At 44.4% G+C, this 21,140-nt stretch overlaps 2 protein-coding genes across 3 annotated transcripts in view; one reads left to right on the forward strand and one right to left on the reverse strand.

Moving 5' to 3' along the window:
• Positions 1 to 2,369, forward strand: part of LOC119348814 (probable calcium-transporting ATPase 6, plasma membrane-type) — a 13,315-nt gene extending 10,946 nt beyond the window's left edge. The window contains exons 5-7 of the mRNA XM_037616801.1: positions 140 to 311; positions 512 to 810; positions 1,482 to 2,369. Of these exons, the coding sequence (XP_037472698.1) occupies positions 140 to 311; positions 512 to 810; positions 1,482 to 1,787 (777 nt within the window). The 3' untranslated portion in view covers positions 1,788 to 2,369. The remainder of the gene's footprint in view (positions 1 to 139; positions 312 to 511; positions 811 to 1,481) is intronic.
• A 4,694-nt stretch (positions 2,370 to 7,063) lies between these two features.
• Positions 7,064 to 11,064, reverse strand: LOC119348815. Of its 2 annotated transcripts, none has more exons than XR_005169126.1 (7): positions 10,653 to 11,064; positions 10,476 to 10,565; positions 9,843 to 10,052; positions 9,262 to 9,303; positions 8,284 to 9,182; positions 8,023 to 8,192; positions 7,064 to 7,309 (listed from the first exon to the last, which is right to left on the reverse strand). XR_005169126.1 is itself a non-coding variant. In XM_037616802.1 (7 exons), exons 1-5 carry the CDS (start codon positions 10,677 to 10,679, stop codon positions 9,175 to 9,177), a joined length of 381 nt encoding a protein of 126 aa, XP_037472699.1. In that variant the 5' UTR covers positions 10,680 to 11,064; the 3' UTR covers positions 7,066 to 7,309; positions 8,023 to 8,192; positions 8,284 to 9,174. The 2 variants fall into 2 exon arrangements, 1 of the variants encoding a protein (XP_037472699.1); XM_037616802.1 differs by having other exon boundaries at positions 7,066 to 7,309; positions 10,472 to 10,565.
• Between the last annotated feature and the right edge of the window lie 10,076 nt (positions 11,065 to 21,140).

The raw sequence follows: 21,140 nt of genomic DNA on the forward strand, positions 1-21,140 counted from the left end.
CAATTCAAAACCCATAACTGACAAAAATCATTTTACATTGTTTTCAAGAAACATATACTAATAATCATTTTACAGTACCATTTAATCTGTGTATAAGACTTTGTTGTGATCAAGTATTTAACCATGCTATTTGATGCAGGTCGCAAAAGAGAATGCTGATGTTATAATAATGGATGACAACTTCAAAACTATCGTAAATGTTGCTAGATGGGGGCGTGCGGTTTACTTGAACATTCAAAAGTTTGTGCAGTTCCAGCTTACAGTTAATATAGTGGCTCTGATAGTGAATTTTGTCTCGGCGTGTGTCATAGGTATTTGCACACTCTCTAGCAGTATGATATTCTTGATCTAACCAATGACTGCATTGGAGCTTGTCTACATGTTGTTCACAGCAGAATTTCTGTGCATCTTATGCGGAACAAAATTCATGTGCACCAACTTCTGATCTATCTCCTTATTTATGTACCTTCTCAGAACCATTTTATATTTGACACTTTGAATTAACTTACAGGGACTGCACCTCTTACTGCTGTCCAGTTGCTATGGGTTAATATGATCATGGATACATTGGGAGCCTTGGCCTTGGCAACGGAGCCGCCAAATGACGAGATGATGAAACGGTCGCCTGTAAGGCGCGGAGATAGTTTTATCACTAAGGTTATGTGGAGAAATATTCTTGGCCAGGCTTTGTATCAGCTCCTTGTATTGGGTACCCTCATGATAGTTGGAAAGAGACTCCTTAATATCGAAGGTCCAACTGCCGATAAAACGATCAATACTCTCATATTCAACTCTTTCGTCTTTTGCCAGGTATGTGGAGTTAATTTTACATGGAAAGACATTAGTTGCTTCTGCCTATATATATTTTGTTCACAAGCCAGTCGCTAGCTTTGCGGTTGGCGCCACAACTCTCCGACCATGAGGTCCTGGGTCCAATCCCAGAGGCCTCCACCTTTTCTCATTTAGAAAAAGCAAATTTGTTCAGCAAGGTTTCAAAGTCATCACATGTCATTATGCAGATTACTAATTATAAATGTTTTCCTTGCGGGTGAGATCACATACACAGTATTTAACTCTTGAAGTCATTGTTATCTCTCTCTCTCTCTCTCTCTCTCTCTCTCTCTCTATCTATCTATCTATCTATCTATCTATCTATCTATCTATGTTTTCATGTGTTAAACTGTTCCCTTGATTCTTGATCATTTTCTGAAAATAAACCTCAAACTTAACTGTAGGTTCTTTAAGAAACATGACCAAATGTTTCTATTATCAGTAGGTGCGAGCTTAATATATATAGTTCTATGGGCTCTTTTTATTTCAAACTTCGCGTCCATATTTTCCAATGATGTTTGAAAATTTATCCGACAAAGTACAAATATGATCAGTTAACTCGATAAAAAAAGAGATTTGCAATGAAACAATAGGAATCAGTGCATCATTTTAACGAGTAATTTGCATTTAATACGCTTACCTGTTTCCAGGTTTTCAACGAAATAAACAGCAGGGAAATGGACAAGATCAACGTCTTCCGGGGAATATTCAGAAATTGGATCTTTGTCGGCATACTGACAGCTACAGTAATATTCCAAGTGATCATAGTGGAACTTCTCGGAACTTTTGCGAACACTGTGCCTTTGAGTTTGGAACTATGGCTGCTTAGTATCGTTCTTGGCTCGGTTAGTATGATCGTCTCCGTGATCCTCAAGTGCATTCCAGTTGAATCTGTGAAGAGAGTTATCAAGCCCCACGGGTATGAGCTGATCCCTGAAGGCCCGGAAGCTCTCTAGTTTCAAGACGGTGCGCAAATTCAGCCGTTTCGACCATGGCAACATAGTCAATCAGTGAACAGGATCTCTAGTTTCGGTTGCTTTGCCAGTTTAGTTACGACGAAGGAAAAATGATCAGATAATTTTAAAAATTGGATTACTGGAAACAGGGAAACATGGAGCATTAGATCAGTTCAAGTATATACTGGGTGAGGGTGTATATTATGGTTTCAGTACATAGCTTCAATAGGACTTGTCACGGTTTCTGCTTTTTGCGGAGTGTGGATTGGAATTTGGAAGTACATAACAGTTTTGTTCAGGATGGCTACATTAGCTGAAGAACTCCTTGCTGCAATACCGGCATCCATTGTGATGTCCGGCAGGTGCTCTGCATCTTTATTCATGTGTAAATTGTACTCCCTCCGTTCCAAAATAGATAACGCAACTTTGTACTAATTTTAGTACAAAGTTAGTACAAAGTTGGGTCATCTATTTTGAAACGGATGGGAGTAAGTTGTAACTATTATATTCATGTGCAAGTTGTAGCTATTCATGTTTGGAAATAAATCTGAATAAGAGGGTTTGCGCCTGCACCAAACAATTTGCTCTGCCCCATCGATCCAGTGACCAGTGACACCCATTTAATAGTCCTTTTTCTATTTTGTTGTTCATATTGCTTGCTGGTGGCACTGAAAGTGAAAGGGTGTGTGGACGCACGCTGCATTCCGCTCCGCAGGTACGTACTGTGATTTTGCGACTTTTTCCCGTTCGTCGTGGTCACTGAAAGTGAGAGGGCGGCGAGAGAGAAAGAAACTCAAATTTAGGACGGGCACCACCACCAGCCAGCCGCAGCAACCCGCGAGCTGGCGCGCGCGCGTTGGGTAAGCTGCCCTTTTCCGGCTAGCCGAGACCTGCGTGCGTGTGTGCTGTGCGCAGGTGTGCTGCTCGGACCAGCTCCACCGCTCACCTACTCGGGCGGCCAATTCATACCCGAGAAGCCGGGGATTTTGTCTCCTACGTACGCAAACATGTCTGTCCTCGTGAAAACGATGGGTGGTGAACTGGTGATGGTATACGTGGATGGAGCTCGCTAAGGGTTATTTGTCTTGTTCATCCAGATTTATTTCCGAGTTTGACACAGTGTGCTGTAGTATATAAAAAAGTCAAAGTAGGTGCATGACACACCTCATTGATAACTGCCACGATCTGATATCCAAGAGCATCTCTCTAACCGGACCTCCACTTCACCCTATATGTCCGGACAACAGTCCGGACATTGTCCGAACGAAAAACAACAATAACTAGACCTCCCGAACTCGTTCCCTATGTTGACCCTGTCCGGCAACTATCAAATCCAGCCTATATGTGGGACAAATTTGGAGCCACCCGAACGAATGCGCCACGTGGAACTGGCGGCCGGACCAATGTGAAAACCCATCGATCTGTCAGGAAGGTCATTGGTTTGGTGTCCGCATTCATGGCAGGCACGCATCGCACGGTGGTGGCGATATCTCCTGGCGGCGGCGATGCATGGTTCGACGGTCAACCGTCGGCATGGGGCGCGGGTTCCCGGCGACGTGCGCGGTGCGGCGACATCGGAGGCCCGACCTTCCCACGGCAGAGGAGCCCCTGTGGCAGCGCACGAGATCTCGGGTCTTGGCTTGCCCAGATGGGTTTGGGCGGGCCGGCGATCCTGGTGGACGTCTACAGGCGGGCATGGTGGGCCTGACGGCGCAGGCTTAGACACCATGGTGGTGCCGTGCCCGGTCAGGCAGCGGCAGCCTGGACCCTTCGTCCGGCCCCCGGCAGTGATGGCGGTGATCCATGCACGACATGCTTGATGGAGGCTATTCGAACAGATCCGAGTGAAAACTTGCCTCGGCTTGCTGCCAAGGCCAGCGGTGGCGCCGCTCTTTTGCGGCGCTCCCTTCTTGAAGGCATCGTCAAGGAGAAGTTCAAGGCCACTATCTACTACCTTCGGAGGAAACCCCGGATCAGTAGATTGGATGACGGCGGCGCAGTTGTGTCGTCTCTCCCTTGGGGGCGTCATTCTTGGAGGTGTACACAGGCTCAAGGGACTAGAGGATGACTTCTTTGGTGGAGCGGGTGCTACATCATTTGCATTTATGGGCGCAGATCTCGGCGGCGTGGCGCTGTGGAGATTCCGCGTCCGATGCGCCAAGATGGACTCGTGAAGGAGGAATATGTCGTCTGACGTCATGGTGGCGTCGATGGCAGAGAGGCCTGGCAAGGTCGGTGCGTTGGGTTCTGCTTTGAAGATGGATTGCTGGAAGAGGGCGCGACGACACATGAGAGTGCCTCAGACCGGTTTGTGCCCCGAACCAGGTATGTGGCTTGGTTAGGGCCTCTGGCATTAGATGTTAGGCATTTGTGCGATGTCTGTTTGGTATTAGGCTCGGACTATCGACACCTCTTCATGAGGTGGATAGGAGTAGCGATAGATGTTGCTAAGATGGTGGCTTCAAACTACCTGATGTACTACTTTGTAAGGTCTTTGTGAATAATTAATAAAATGGTTGCCTGCATCTTCCAGATGCAGAGGCTGGGGATAATCCTTCTTTTCAAAAAAAAATCATGGCAGGCACGCCGCCCGAGGGGCCAATCCTCGGCTATTTAGATCGGATGGTGTGGGTAGACCCTAGGCACTCTCATTTCCCCCTTCCCTCCCATCCGCACCACCATCGCTTCCTCATCCATGTCCCCTTCTGATCCAACCTCGCAGTTCGCCATGGTCCTCTAGAAAGTGATATATTACAAAATGCTCAAGCTGGAGCGTCATGCGAAAATCGCAACTAAGATGTACACCACCCATATTGAGCCCCGCCTACCTCCGAGCTCTCCGGATCCAAGCTCGGAGGAGGAGAAGGAGGCGGGTATAGAGGTTGACCACACTGTCGGAGAAAGCGGATTTGACATGGACGAAGCGGAGGCACGATTCCACCTCACCCAAGCCATGGAGGTGGAGCACCTCACGGTGAAGGCGCAGATGGAGGCCGAGCAGGCGGGCGCTCCTGCCTTCATGTCACTCGTCGCCGATCCTGGCCTGGTGACCGACAGTCAGGCCATCCTTGAGTTGCTCCAATTGAAGCAGGAGGTGGTGGCGAACGGTCACGTTATCCACCTCAGCAACGTCCAACGGGAGCGGCTCTTTGCATACGACAAGTAGGAGGAAGACACGCCCTCGATTCGTTCTATTGCCAATGACCATGAGAACGGTGGCATCGGCAAGGAGGTCATTGAGACGATAATGAGTAGGATTAGGATAGTTTTTCTTTCAAATGTAGCTCATTCTTATCTATGTGTGATGAACCACATATGATGAAATTAGCCTTGCATGGTGTTGTATGGAAATAAGGGTTTGGATATGAGGGGGCGACAGCGGACACAGACAAATGAGGGGCAAGCCGACACGTATTGTTCGTTGACGTATAGTCCAAGGCACAAATTTTATATGACCAGTTGGAGATGCTCTAATGGTTTCATTCATGAAATTGGAGCACAATCCTTTATACACATCAAAAGGTATCTTATACTACTCGAATAAACTCGATGCCATGATCATTTTGTTGCTTCTTTAAAACCCCTGATGCTTCTACTTCCTCCTATCGCCACTACCATCCCTCGAACATTTCTAGACTCTATTGATGAATCCTTCGCTCGTCATGTCCACCAGCTACCATCACCGGATCAAGTTTTCTCTCCAACCACTCTCGGATTGGGTGAATCTCACTCCAACCTTAACCCGTAAGTGTTTGCAGGAAAAATTTTATACTCCCTGCAATTTTTCTTTATTTTGTATACCAGGTTTTGTTAGTGCAATCCTTTGACCAATAATTACATTATTAGTGTATAACAGCCTGATTTTTGGCCCTTTCTTTTTCTTTTGTTTTTCTGAGGTTTTTGCTTGAGTTTTCTTTTTCCGTGGCTTTGTGGTCTGGAAACTAAAGAAGATGACCTCTTCTTTCTTTTCAGAGTGGCTTGTCATACCCAAAATCCTTCCCTAGACCTTTCCATTTCCACCTTGGACCAAATCCCAATATTCTTTTTATTGGGAATATTCCTTTTCTATAAAGGAATGACTCAATTTGCCCTAGGTTGTGAAGCAACCTATATTTCCCTCGCTCCTAAAATTCCCAAATAATTCTCATAAATTTTTTGGGTCATATCTTAATCAAATGTGGCAAAAACTTTTCATTGTCATGTTCAAAAATAATTCTCAAATATATTTTTTTCCTATTCTGCCCTAAATGGCACATTGTGAAGAAAGTGTTATTTTCATTTGCCCAATTGATCTCAAACTCCTTGGACATCTTTTCATGTCCATATAATTTTCACATGCCAAAATTCAACCTCATTTGCCTAGTAATTATTTATTAATGATTTTCCAAAGTTTCTGCCCAGAAAGAAACTTTGTGAAGGAGGTACAAGCTAGGCATATTCAAATGAGTTGCAATTTTGCATGATCCTCAATATCATCATATCATAGCCCTCCACAAAAGTTGAGCTCATGTCATGCCTCCATGTGATCTCATCTTCAATTCTTAGTTTTTGGCCAGATTTTTAGTTTGTGAAGCAAGTATATTTTATCTTGCTCCATTATGGCTGAAACTTTTCCTAGGCCTTCTATTATCCATATAACCTATATCCACCCAATTTGGGCATATTTAATCAAGCCATTATTAAAATTTTGCAAGTTTCTGTCTAGAGAGCATGTGTGTGAAGCAAGTACCATTAATACAAGAAATATGCTATCTTGTGACCTCCACTATTGGTCACTGAAAGGTCATAGTTTTTCATTTGCGACCTTTTTGTGACCAAAAACAGAAGGTCAAAAGCTGAGGGTCGTAAACTGACTATACCAACCTTCTCTGTGAGAAGGTCGTGGACGTTTACGACCAAAATATGTCCACTGTGGCGTTTTGGTCACTAGCAACCTCCCCAGTCCACGTAGGCATCCAGCGTGGCAAGCTGATGTGGCACAAGATTCAGCCCGGTCCAATTCAGTTTTCTACATGGGCCTAGCCCATTAATTCGGCCTTTTTAATGTATTTATTTCTTGTTAATTTTCGCTAGCTACATGGGCTTGGGCCATTAATTCGGCCTTTTTTCTAAGATGCAGCCTTTTACAATCTACTGGTTTTTTATTTTCGTCCTTTTTTTGCCACTGGTGGTTTTTTATTTTCGTCCTTTTTTTGCCACTAGTCCCACCAATCAGATTGGTCCCACTTGTCATGCTTATCACAAAATTGATCCAACACATCAAAAATTTCAAAATCTGTCAAACAACCATTATAACTTGTCAGGTTTCCATTTCACGGGTATTCAAAGCACATACACAATCATTGTTTCGAATAGACCAGAGAGCAAATGAAATTGGTCCAAACCAATACTGCATTAATCTATTACGATCGTTACAGTATATTACAACCCAGATATGCCTACTATTGCCTACAACTACAACACATAATATGCTACTCTCTGCTGATATTCTTCACAGCTTCGGACATAGATTCGCGCTTCACCTATGCAAAAAATAAGAATGAACATATAATAATAAGAACTGGTACAGAACATCAAACAGTAGCCAATGAGGGATCCAATAACTTATAATCAAGAATTGACAACAAATGCCATGTACATAAATAATATGACTAACACTAACCAGTATGTGTTCATGGAGTCACTAAAATGTTCTCACTAGCTAGGAATTTTTTTGGTATATAATATACTGACATGTCCAACTCTCTAAATTGATCATAGAAATGAAAACTGTAAGAACAAGTTTTAGAATCCAGGCATGTCAAATTTTAAGCACCAGCAGAATAGGTCTAACAAACCAGACCATGATCATCATGCGCATCAGGATTTATTGTTCTAGCAAAACAGTAAAGAGATGGACATACACGCATCAAGCATACCAGCTACTACATCACCATTCTCGTGACCAGACATCACCATTCACTAATAATTCCCATTGGGAGATCAAACTATGCATCCAACAAGCTACAGCAACAGGGAATGCAGAAAAATTTATGACCCGAGATGGTGAATCAACTGGGTACATCTCAGTTTGAACAACCACGGCGAGACAACAACCGCATAATAATGCAGCGAATCAAATCTACACGCAGGAGCAGCGCCGTTCGTGGCATCCACATGAGGTCGCGCAACATCAAGAACATGGTGCATGACAGCAGCAGACCTAGAGACCTAGGACGGAGGAAGGGGAGCTTACACTTGCGGATGCGGGCGGCCGGGTAACCGCACGGCTGGGTAACCGCACGAGGAGCAGGTGCTCTTCTGGAGGTGGAAGCTGCGACGGACGCAACGGATGCAGAATTGAAGAGGGTCCTCATGTAGCAGTAGCAGCAGCAGCATGAAGAATTGAAGACCGACCAACAAAGCCTGCAATGCAAACAACGAGGCATGAGGAAACTGAACCCAATCACATCAAATCAAATCGACCTGTTGCACCTTGACCTTGAGGAAAACAAACCTCATCTCATGTCATCTCAGGGAAGAATAAGAAAAAGAAAAATATATGGCTACTGCTCCATGACCATGACCTTGAATTGTTGCTGCTGCACCAGATCGAGGAAGAAGAAGACCTGAAAAAAAGCAATAACTAGCAATGCACAAGCATGAATTCATGGAAGGACGGATGCAAGGCCAAACATCCAGCATACTGTTTCTTAATGCCCCAACTACTTAAAAAACCATGGTAGTTCTAACCATATTAAATTAAAGACAAAGCGAAGTCATGATATTGAGAGTTCCATCTTATAAAGCTTTCTGTTTAGCATATCCTAAATCACAGTCTATCTACCAATATATGAACTCTTTAGTTTTCAGAACCGAGGCTCACATATTTGGGCTGATTTGTACACTGTATTTTCAGTATTTTTTTAACTTGAGACAAACTAAATGCTAACATCAGTGATAACAAGAATTGAACAGAAATAGCTATTGAAGAAACACGTTTATAAGATAGAATGAAAATGATTTACACCACAACATATATTTCACATGTACTGGAGCTAGAGACTACAAAACACACATAATCACACATATGCGAACAGGGTACTACTCCATGGTTTAGGTTACACTAATAAACAAAATTATACAAGCGACTAGACTAGTATCACAGATCAACAGAGTAGTACTAAACAACTAAAAAATAAGTAGTAGAAGTAACTAGTACAGGGAGCAAGTACTCCTTTCATTCACTTTAAACTGAGACAACTGAAAAGGAGTACTCCTTTCATTTAATTTACTTTAAACTGAGACTACTAAAAAGGAGTACTCCTCTCTTGAGAAGTTGATGTAAATGAAATCCAGGAGTATGTGAGAATATGACCATCTTTATTTCTTTCTGTAAGCTTTATCTTCAGTGCCCTATAATCACCAAAAGGCAATATCAGAAATTATCTGGTAGGCTAATAATATCAGAAAGCTTGGCAGCGACTGCACATACCTGCAGTGTTCGCTCTTCCAGGCCTTCTTGTTGTCGCCGATACTGCACGAACATTAAGTAACAATCTGATTAGCATACAGAGAGTATAAATTTGACCTTGTAAGAGAAATGCTCATATCCTATCAGCATAAACATTTCACAAATCAACATCCATGCTCATATCCTATCCAACCAGCACAAACATTTCACAAATCAACATCCATGCTCATATCCTATCAGCATAACATTTCACAAATCAACATTCCTATTCATATCCTATCAGCATAAACATTTCAGAAATCATATCCTATCTATCAGCATAAACATTTCAGAAATCATATCCTATCTATCAGCATAAAAAGGCACTCTTAAAGCTTAAGTTTCCTATAACTAGCAACACCCTGTCAGAACTTAAAGCTTAGGAAGGTAGGTACTATGTTATATGACACCTTGAAGAGTAGGACTTAAGGATGTGCTGCTGTTATACATGATGCAATTCAGCATTGGCCAGCAAGAGAAATGCTTAATCAGGAGGTATATTAGAAGAAACAGCTAGATGTATATTAGAGATAAGCTGCATCAGGATGTTGGATATCACATACCATAGGCGGAAACAGCTAGCTTGAACAACGAGAAGCTGGCATCCACCACGCCTTTTGCAGAACTAGTGATATACTTGTGAAGCGTAGGACCGGCACCGATCGTGCTTCCATGATAGGCCAAAAGGAAACCCTGCAGGGCATTGAAATACGCAGCAATGTTCTCCTTGAGCGTTTCCACACCAGGCAAGTCTCCGCTCCAGACCATCCCAGCTACATCGAAAACAGGCATAACAACAATAAGTGAACACGGCCAGAGATAAATCACCAGCAAAAAAGCAGTATCACACAACCATAAGGACTGCATGAATTGCAGCAGTGGGCACTAGACAGAAAAAAATACAGCAGTCAGCAGTGAGCACTAAACACGGCCAGAGATAACTTACCTCGGCTGCATACAGTGGCCAAAACATATGTACTGCAGCTAATTGGCTTCTCGAGCAAGTACAAAATACTAAATTGAGATAAAACACCTAAATTTTCCCTAATTTGTGATCCTATCGGGCATGCCAAGCAACTGAAATGAATCAATGGTCACCCAGAGAGACCCTAACAGCTCTGAATGCACGTGAATGACTGTCAGCCCAGCTCACAGAATTAGTCTAGGGAATTTAGTCCGGTTTCAGACTCACTGACGGTGGCCTGCCTGGACACCACATCGCCGAGCGCGACGACCTCCAACCACTCTGTCCGCTCCAGTCCACCGGGAGCCGCCTCCGACATCATCTGCGAGAGCAGGAGAGCAAGTCAAACGAGGGAGCTCCGAGCAGGATTAGGGCCGCGCCGTGAACCGGGGATTCACCGGGTGCCTACCTGGAGGGTGTCGATGATGGTCGTCATCCCGCGCGGCTGCTTGTCCGGGGCCTAGCTGAGGCCAGCGGGTGGCTCAGGCCCACGTCGTGGGGTTGGGGGAAGCCATGGCGCCGCCGACACCCTGTTCGAGTTGCTGATGGAGGGGCCACGCTGGTGCCGGATCCAGCGCCCGCTGGCCTCAATGTTGCCGGATGTGGCAGACTAGCGGCGAGGGGAGAGGTGGGTGGCGGAGAGGGAGGCGGCCGCGAGGGGAGAGGTGTGGCAAAGAGGGAGGCGACAGCAAGGGGGTCTGGATCGGGAGTGGAGTGGCGGCGGCAAAAGGGATCTGGATCGTGGGAAGCGGCGGTGGAAGGGAGTGCGGCGCCGCCATCGATTCGATCTGAATCGGGGGAGTGGGAGTTAGGGTTTGGGAGGAAGGAGCGGAGGGAGGAGGTCACCGTGGTGTGGGATGGATGGATGGATGTGGATGGATGGATGGATGTGTGCCACGTCATCGATCCGTGGCACACACCTTTCCACCAATGAGAATTTAAGTTTATTTTCTAAGTGTAAAAATGGTTTTTTTTAAACGTATGAAATCTGTGATGGAAAATTGGATCATATTTTGTGAAAATGATCCAATATTGTGCACATGTGTGTATATTGGGATGGGGGTTTTATTTCTTTGCACAAAAAATCATTTTTCAATTTTCGGAGTGTCAATAATCGGGTTTTTTGTGAAGGACCTAGTAAATAGTTGTTGCAAAATTGGACCAGATCAATTTTCTAAAATATTAGGCCATATTTAATGTACAATTGACCAAATAGTTGGGTGTCAAAAGGTTTTGATCCACCTCTCGTGAAAAAGACAAAATTCTGCCGATTCAGCTGGAAGCGGGTCAAATTTCAACTGCAGCTGCCTCATAGTTTGCTATTTATTTTTTCCAAAAATCATTTCTAGTTACATAAGTACCTATTTAATCAGAGAAACACCAAAAAAATTCCAAGATTCAACCACTAGCTAGGAACGGTCATTCCCGCCGTTTTGACCGCATTTTGAAACGGGCATAAAAAATTCAAAAAAATCAAAAAATTGGGAAACCTTCGCATTGTGTCATTATATGTGGCCAAGTTCCCAGGAAAAATAACAAACTTGTAATACGGCAATTATTTTAAAAAAGTGTTCTCAGAAATGAGCTATCATCTCTGAAGATTCACGGCTTCAAGCCAAATGATCAATCTTATGGCCACATTCATGGCATAGTTTGTTCAAATGATCTCATATTGTGCACAAGGGTGCATATTGGAATGGCAAACAATGTTCCCTAAGGAAGTTTTCATTTTCTTTGGACGGAAAAACCATTTTCCATTTTCTGAGTGCCTGAAATGAGTTTTTTTGTGAAGGACCTACCATATATTTGTTGCAAAATTGGACCATCAATTTTATAAAATACTAGACCATATTTAATGCACAATTGACCAAATGGTTGGGTGTCAAAAGTTTTGATCCACCTCTGGTGAAAAAGACAAATTCCCGCTGATTCAGTTGGAAGCGGGTCAAATTTGAACTGCAGCTGACTCATAGTTTGCTCTTTATTTTTCACAAAAATCATTTATAGGTACATAAGTATCTATTTAATCATAGAAACACCAAAAAAATTCCATGATTCAACCACTAGCTAGGAACGGTCAAGCCCGTCGTTTTAACCGCATTTTGAAACGGGCATAAAAAATTCAAAAAAAATCAAAAAATTGCAAAACCTTCGCATTGTGTCATTATATGTGACCAAGTTTCCAGGAAAAATAATAAACTTGTAATACGGTAATTATTTTAAAAAAGTGTTCTCAGAAATGAGCTATCAAGTGTGAAGATTCATGGCTTTCAAGCCAAATGATCAATCTTATGGCCACATTCATGGCATAGTTTGTTCAAATAATCTCATATTGTGCACAAGGGTGCATCTTGGAATTCCAAACAATGTTGCCTGAGGAAGTTTTCATTTTCTTTGCACGGAAAATTCATTTTTCATTTTCCGAGTGCCCAAAATTCATTTTTCATTTTCCGACCTACCAAATAATTGTTGTAAAAATGGACCAAATCAATTTTATAAAATACTAGGCCATATATAATGCAGAATTGACAAAATGGTTGGGTGAAAAAAGTTTTGATCCACCTCTAGTGAAAAAGACAAATTCCCGTCGATTCAGCTCGAAGCGGGTCAAATTTGAACTGCAGCTGGCTCATAGTTTGCTCTTTATTTTTTCCAAAAATCATTTCTAGGTAAATAAGTATCTATTTAATCAGAAATACATGGTTTGATGGCGAGACATCGAGGTTTGGACGGTGGCCGAGGACCCCAACTCTAGAGCGCGTAAGCTCGCATGCCCGCCGCGTGGTCACCGCGTGATCGTGGTGTTGCCATGTGTTCTGGGCGGCCTAGGCATGTCTAGTGGGTTGGGCACTCCCCAGGTAGGTGCTAGGAAGAAAATCACAACATAAGATTCTCACGAGGAGACCGATCGATTCTCAAACATGAATAAGCAGCCAAGTGTTTGATTTGCGGTACGGGAAATGCACATGGCTAATGGGTGTGAGTTTTGGCTGAGAATGATCAGTTACTAAGAAGACCGTCTTCACAAATTTTCACCTCAAAAGGAGGAGCCTAGGTGGTACTTGCTTTACAAACTACCACACTGGACATAACTACAAATGTTGAAGCTCGGCTCAAAATAATGAATGGATTGAGCTGGCATTTGGTGGAGGATGGTTATTTGGGCACAGGAAAGCACTATAGAAAATGGATACTATTTGGACATGCCAAAGTGGTACTTCCTTCACAAACTGCTGCTCTGAACAGAATAGGAAAATGAATATTGTTGAGTTATTTTTGAACTAGGCAAGGAAGGGTTTTGACATATTTGATGAAGATATGATCCAAACAATTTATGAGATTTTTTTGGAAATTTTTGGAATGACAGAAATATAGGTTGCTTCACAACCTAGGGCAAAAACTGCCACATGGACATGACACATAGGCAAAACTGATGAGGTAGCGCCTAGTCATCACAACCAACCACAATCTACAAGGCCATGACCATCTATTTTGGTCGTTAACAACTAGAAATAAGGCAGCGGCCAGCCCTGTTTGCTTTGTGACCATTTGGTGTAAGGAAATTACGACCTTTCTGACCAAAATGGTCGCAATGGTTTAGGGTTTGGAGCCCCCCGAACAGCTTTTGACCAATTGGTCTCAAATGGTCATAGATCTATGACCAATTCTTCCAGGGTCACTGACAAAAGGTCACTAGTTAACATATTTCTTGTAGTGATTGGCTTGGCCAATTGGTATTAGACTTTTTGAGCATCTTAATAGGACTAAATAACTCTGCCCTTCCCAATTTGAGCTCAAGTTGATACTCCATGTGAGTGCATCATCATGCTCAAGTTTCGGGACCATATTATGCAGTTGCAAAGCAAGTGTACTAATCCTTGGTCCATTTCCTCTCTAACTTCCCAGGATTCTAGTACTTCCTACCCTAAACCTCCCAGACATCACATTTGACCCATAGAATCTCTCTGTTGATCACACTAACTTGATCAAGTTTGCAAAAGCAAACTTGAGAGGTTAATTCCCACTTAACCAGAGCACCTTTTTCCAAACCACCACCTCAGTTGCAACCTACACTAGAAGGACTAAACCCCAGACACGTTTTCGCCGAACCCCGTGCACAGTGTGCACCAGTGCTCGCGGTGACCACTGTTTTGGCGTGCAATGGCCGTGTCCAGAGCATCGTTTTGCCTCGGCCCTGCTCGTGCTCATCGTCTTCGTGCTTGTGAGCATGTCCAGCAGTTCTGCCTCGTCATTGTAGTCCCCTTGGACCCCTCTCCCCCTCCGGCAGCTTCCTCACCGACGCTAGCCACCGCGCGCCCATGGGCGCACTATGCTCGGTTGGCTCGGTGCGTGCCCTGGCAGCTTCCTTCCCGTGCTCCAGTGTCGCCTCTGCCCCGTGAGTTTCTTCCTGTGCCTCCCCGTCCTCTACCTCCGAGCCCATGCGCGAGCACACGCGTCCGCGGCGCCGGGCACGCGTCTGCGGCGGCGCCAGCTCGACCCCCTCCTCCCCTGCCTATATAAGGCCACCCCAGTGTCGTTTCCCTTTGCCATCGACCTCTCCTCGCTCATCTAGTCTCCCCTAGTGCCTTCCCCGAGCCACGGAGCCTCTCCTCGCTGCCCTATGCCACCATGGCCGCCACCCCTGACCTCGCGAATTCGGTGCAGGAAGAACCCCTCCCTCCTCTCCACCACTTCCAGTAGACCCTCACCTTCCCCTAGAGCCACCCCAGCGCTCACCACCCCCCTCCAATGGCCTCTGGCTGCACCCCCCATTGCTGCCCGAAGATTCCGTCCACCGCGGCCACAGCTTCGCTGCCTACACTACTCCTCGGGTGCTCCCCTCGTAGCCTTCGGGTGCGGGCCGTCGCCCCGAGCTCATGGGTGGTCGGAGCGCGGAAAACGGTGGCCGGAGCCACCCGGACGAGAACCGACACCGGTGGATTCCCTCTGCATCGCGGGTGCGAGCGGGAGGAAGAAGGAGTTGACCCAGGCTAGGCGGGCCCCAGCTCGCGGACCCCACCTGGTAGCGACCCAGGCGGCCGGTCCCGTCGCTGCGCGTTGACCCGGTCCGCCCACATGGATAAGTGACGGGCCCCACCCCGTGGGACCCGCCAGTCAGCGACCCCAAGCCCCGGCCCCGCCACTGCCTAGCTGGATAAGTGGAAACACATTTTGTCGAAATGCGTTTTCGGTAAAAGAAAACATACTTTGGTCTTAGTTCGGTTGGAAATGCGTTTTGCTTTCGGGAAAACGTATTTTCACTTAACTACGGCTAGAAACATGTTTTCTCTGCTGAGAAGGTGTATTCAGCTAAATGTGCTTTCCGTTTTTTAGCCCAGGGACCTGTTTGTGGAGAAATCTTTATAGATTAGTCCCTGGACTTCGTCGGGCTATAACGTTTTGCTCGAGACTCCGATCGAGGTGAATCCAATGCCCACATCTTCGTCTCGGTGAGCCTGTTCTGTTTACAACATTTTCACTATGGTTTGAAATACTGGAAATGACCATTTTTCCCTTGCACGTAAACAGCCCCATCCGGGAGAGGACTATTTTCGGCAAATCTTTCCGCGATCCTTCTGCACTTCTCGCCGGTGCCTTCTTCACCCCTAGGCAAGCCACAATACCCACTTGCATGATAGTTATGCAGTGGCCATGGTTTTCAACTTCAATATTTAATAAATGTTTGCTTGTTTAAAATAGGGTTATCATTGTTCCGGTGATGCTTAGAGTTTCATGTTCACTTTCGTGCTATGTTGTCTTGCACCTGGTTATCATGTACTAGTTGCTAGTATTCCTTTCATATTATTATGCTTGCTAGTAGTACATGTTGATGTGGTGATGGTCTTCGGTGCATGACTATCGTCTGTTCCAAGTGCCGTCGTTATGCATGTTCCATTGCATCTAGTTGGTTAAATGCTTGCATGGTAGCATTGTTGATATGTTCTTGCATGCTATTTATTGTGGATGCTAGTATTCATGCTATGTTTCTGAGAAGTATATACTTGTGATGTTCATGCTAGTCAGTATGCCATGATCAGTCGGATATATGAATTATTGTTATTAATATGTTAAGAAGTAATGTGCACATCCATGCTTATGTTGATGTCATGCTCATGTATTGTAGTTGCATCATGTTATTTTCATATGACTCGGCTTATTGCATTCAAGTTTAACTAGACTTAATTGAACTTGAACAACTGTTGGTTGAGTCATGGTGCCACCATATCGAGCTGACCAGTGCAACCACATTTGCCTTGGGTATGGGCAGGGCCCTAGCAGACTATTGCCATGCCTCTCGCCGGTGCCTCCAATGAGGGAAGGTTATGCACGGGTGCTACCTTGCCCAGGTAGGACGGCATAAGCCTTGTGAGCCTAAGTTGTTTTGCGCGCTTTGTCCCCATTTGGGATTGTTTCTGTTTGCCACGACGGTGGCCGTTTGCCTTTGGTAGGCTGGGCCACCCAGGACTGAACCCAAAAGGGGTGTTGGTCGGAGTGGCCGGGAGAGTGTCATGGCAGTAGATCGGTTTTGTCGGAACGCTGTTGGTTCACCCGAATGGGAGTGCGAGGCCATGGGTTCTGTGGTGTGGGTATAGTGTGCTACCTCTACAGAGTGTACTAAATCTGTTGATAGCCGCGCCCACGGATAAGGGCCCAGTTCGTAGTTGGTCACACTATGGGTCAATAGTAATAATAATAATAATGTGTTTAATAAAAATCCCGGTTCTATGATGGAATAAGTTGGATATGTGATTCCTGACTGATTACCGTTTGGTTACGAGGTAACCAGTTAAACCAAGTGTGGTTCCGTTTGTGATCCATGAATGATCACCATGTTATGGAGGATACCGAGTTGTTGGATATTTGTGATGTTGTGCGAGAATCGTGGGTAAAGATCAAGCTCCTTGTGGTCATGTAATGATTACTACAGTATTGTTTATACCAAGCTTGATTTGATCCTGAGATGATCGTGTGATGTCCGAGATGGTAAGTTTGTGCATGTGATGGTTACAAGGTAACCCTAGCAGAATAAGTTGTGCATGATAGTGTCACCATGTTGCATGCTAGTATCGTCAGATTCATATGTTCATGCCATGCTCATATTGTTCTAGCTGTACCTTGTTCATGTTGTTCATGCCATGCTCTTCTGATGATATCATGTTAATCATTGTTAACCTGTAATTGCCATGTTGTTGTTTGTCTTGAATGCTTCTGGTTATTGTGAGCTTGTAAGTACATTCAATGTACTGACATGGCGTGTCATGCCAGTTTGCAGGTCAAGCCGGATTTGATTGCTTGTTTGCCGTGGATACCTTGTTTGCGAGCTAGGATAAGCATTCCAGCCAGAGTCCCTGTGGAGTGGAGTTCACCACCGATAACGTTGTTCCGTTGCTAGAAGGTATTCCGCTGCTTCAATTTGTTCTACTGCTTGCATAGAGCAACAGTGGCAGGCGTAGTGTCGCCGTGCCGATGTAATTCCCCGTTATATCGAAACCCCTTGTACCCAAATAGATTGTAATAAAGAGCTGATTTGTTCTATGCTAAGCAGTGTCGTATTCCAGAAGACTTCATCTCGATCTCTGGGCTGGAATACGGGATGTTCCGGTTTCTCTGAGCCTGGGTGCCACATAGTGTGTAACTTCTATGATACAAAATCATAATCATAAAGAAGTAATTTGGAATCAAATGACATGTCTTTATGTCACACAAATATTATAGTAATTGAGTAATTGTTGATTGCAAGCTTGTCCTAACGAGACCTAATGTGAAGAGTAAAAAAACAGAGGGAGTAATTGTCCACATGAAAACGGTGAATGATGTAGTTTCAAAAACTAGACCGGGCCAGCATTTCGATTGGAAAAACCGGGAGCCGATGCCTTGCCAGGTTTTTTTAAGACACATTGGTCTTTTGATAAAAACCAAGAAAATATTCATAACATGGTGTTTTGGGATCAAAGTCTTGACGTTGAGCCTAGGCATGCTAAAGGAACCATAACCAACTAGGATAGGAACAGTTTGTGGTTTATTAATCGATTTTAACTAAGGTCAACTTTCAGAAAGATAATTGATCTAAGGTCAGTTGTTTTAAAATAACATAAATATTTTTGGTTATTTGTCGTGAATGAACCAATGGTCCGACTGTTGGGAAACATAGCATGCAAATACAAAAACAAAATCCCACGCTCTTGCAAGATATATCTAGGAGACGCATAGCAAAGATGAGGAGAGTGCATCTACGTACCCTCGTAGACCATAAGCGGAAGCGTTTCACAATGCAGTTGATGTAGTCGAACTTTCTTCACGATCCACCAATCGAGTACAAACGTACGACACCTCTGAGTTCTGCACACGTTCAGCTCGGTGACGTCCCTAGCCTTCTTGATCCAGCAAGTTGTCAAGGTAGTAGATGGGTTCCGTTAGCACGACAGCATGGTGACGGTGATGGTGAAGTGATCCATGCAGGGCTTCGCCTAAGCACCGCGAGAATATGGCCGGGGGTGTAAACTGTGGAGGGGGGCGCCATACACGGCTAACAATTGTTGTGTTGTGCTAGGGTAGAGGGAGGGAGAAGCAGCCAAGGGGTGCTCCCCAAGTAGGCCGAATCCTACTTGGGGTCTTCCCCAATTCTGCCTCCCCCTTCCATAATAGCCGGAGGGGGAAGGAAAGAGGAGGGAGGAGGGAAGGAAAGGGGAGGCCGAATCCCCCCTTTCCTTCTCCCTTCCCCTATTTACTTTCTCCTCTGGTTTGGCCCATATGGGGGGCGCACCAGCCCCTGGTGGCTGGTGCGTTTCGCCCCTTGGCCCAAAAGACCCATATCTTTTGCCGGGGGTGCCCGGAACCCCTTCCGGTGACCCAATATGTACCCGGTACCCTCCGAAACACTTCCAGTGTCTGAATACTATCGTCCTATATATCAATATTTACCCCTCGACCATTTCGAGACTCCTGGTCATGTCCTTGGTCTCATCCGGGACTCTGAAGAACATTTAGTCACCAAATCACATAACTCATATAATACTATATCGACATCGAACGTTAAGCGTGCGGACCCTACAGGTTCGAGAACTATGTAGACAGGACCGAGACACCTCTCTGGCCAATAAAGAATAGTGGAACCTGGATGCTCATATTGGCTCCTATATATTCTACGAAGATCTTTATCGGTTGAACTCTTATGACAACATACGTTGTTCCCTTTGTCTATCGGTATGTTACTTCCCGAGATTCGATCGTCGGTATCTTCATACCTAGTTCAATCTCATTACGGGCAAGTCTCTTTACTCGTTCGTAATACATCATCCTGCAACTAACTCATTAGTCACTTTGCTTGCAAGGCTTCTTATGATGTGTATTACCGAGAGGGCCCAGAGATACCTCTCTGATACTCGGAGTGAAAAATCCTAATCTCGATCTATGCCAACTCAATAAACACCTTCAGAGATACCTGTAGAGCATCTTTATAATAACTCAGTTACGTTGTGACGTTTGATAGCACACAAGGCATTCCTTGGGTATTTGGGAGTTGCATAATCTCATAGTTGAAGGAATATGTATTTGACATGAAGAAAGCAATAGCAATAAAACTAAACAATCATTATGCTAAGCTAACGGATGGGTCTTGTCCATCACATCATTCTCCTAATGATGTGATCCTATTATCAAATGACAGCTCATGTCCATGGTTAGGAAACTTTAACCATCTTTGATCAACGAGCTAGTCAAGTAGAGGCTCACTAGGGACACAGGGTTTGTCTATGTATTCACACATGTATTTAGGTTTCCGACCAATACAATTCTAGCCTGAATAATAAACATTTATCATGAATAAGGAAATATAAAATAAATTTTTTATTATTGCCTCTAGGGCATATTTCCTTCAGTTTCCCACTTGCACTAGAGTCAATAATCTAGATTACATTGTAATGATTCTAACACCCATGGAGTCTTGGTGTTGATCATGTTTTGCTCGTGGAAGAGGCTTAGTCAACGAGTATGCTAAATTCAGATCCATATGTATTTTGTAAATCTCTATGTCTCCCTCCTTGACTTGATCATGGATGGAGTTGAAGCGTCTCTTGATGTTTTTGGTTCTTTTGTGAAATCTGGATTCCTTCGCTAAGGCAATTGCTCCAGTATTGTCACAAAAGTTTTCATTGGACCCGATGCACTATGTATTACACCTAGATCGGATATGAACTCCTTCATCCAGACTCCTTCATTTGATGCTTCCGAAGTAGCTATGTACTCCGCTTAACATGTAGATCCCGCCAGGACGCACTGTTTGGAACTGCACCAACTGACAGCTCCACCATTGAAAATAAATGTGTATCCGGTTTGCGACTTAGATCATCTGGCTCAGTGTCAAAACTAGCATGGACGTAACCATTTACGACGAGCTCTTTGTCACCTCCATAGACGAGAAACATATCCTTGGTCCTTTTCAGGTACTTCAGGATGTTTTTGACCGTTGTCCAGTGATCCACTCCTGGATTACTTTGGTACCTCCCTGCCAGACTTATGGCAAGGCATACATCAGGTCTGGTACACATCATAGCATACATGATAGAATCTATCGTTGAGGCATAGGGAATGTCTTTTATTTTCTCTCTATCTTCTAAAGTGGTCGGGCATTGAGTCTGACTCAATTTCACACCTTGCAACACAGGAAAGAACCCTTTCTTTGACTGATCCATTTTAAACTTCTTCAAAACTTTGTCGAGGTATGTACTTTGTGAAAGTACTATTAAGCGTCTTGATCTATCTCTATAGATCTTGATGCCCAATATATAAGCATCTTCACCGAGGTATTTCATTGAAAAACTTCTATTCAAGTATCCTTTTATGCTATCCAGAAATTCTACATCATTTCCAATCAACAATATGTCATCCACATATAATA

The sequence above is a fragment of the Triticum dicoccoides genome, chromosome 1B (genome assembly GCF_002162155.2).
Source record: "Triticum dicoccoides isolate Atlit2015 ecotype Zavitan chromosome 1B, WEW_v2.0, whole genome shotgun sequence".
In the NCBI taxonomy this organism is placed as follows: Eukaryota; Viridiplantae; Streptophyta; class Magnoliopsida; order Poales; family Poaceae; genus Triticum; species Triticum dicoccoides.

Bases quoted from the DNA above. Each gene is read 5' to 3' on its own strand.
- LOC119348815 (XM_037616802.1), bottom strand. From the start codon at position 10,679: ATGACGACCATCATCGACACCCTCCAG. The intron at 10,053-10,471 runs GTGAGTCTGAAA...TTTTCGATGTAG, and splicing joins GTCCAGGCAGGCCACCGTCA to CTGGGATGGTCTGGAGCGGA. The intron at 9,304-9,842 runs GTATGTGATATC...ATGTTCGTGCAG, and splicing joins GCTAGCTGTTTCCGCCTATG to TATCGGCGACAACAAGAAGG.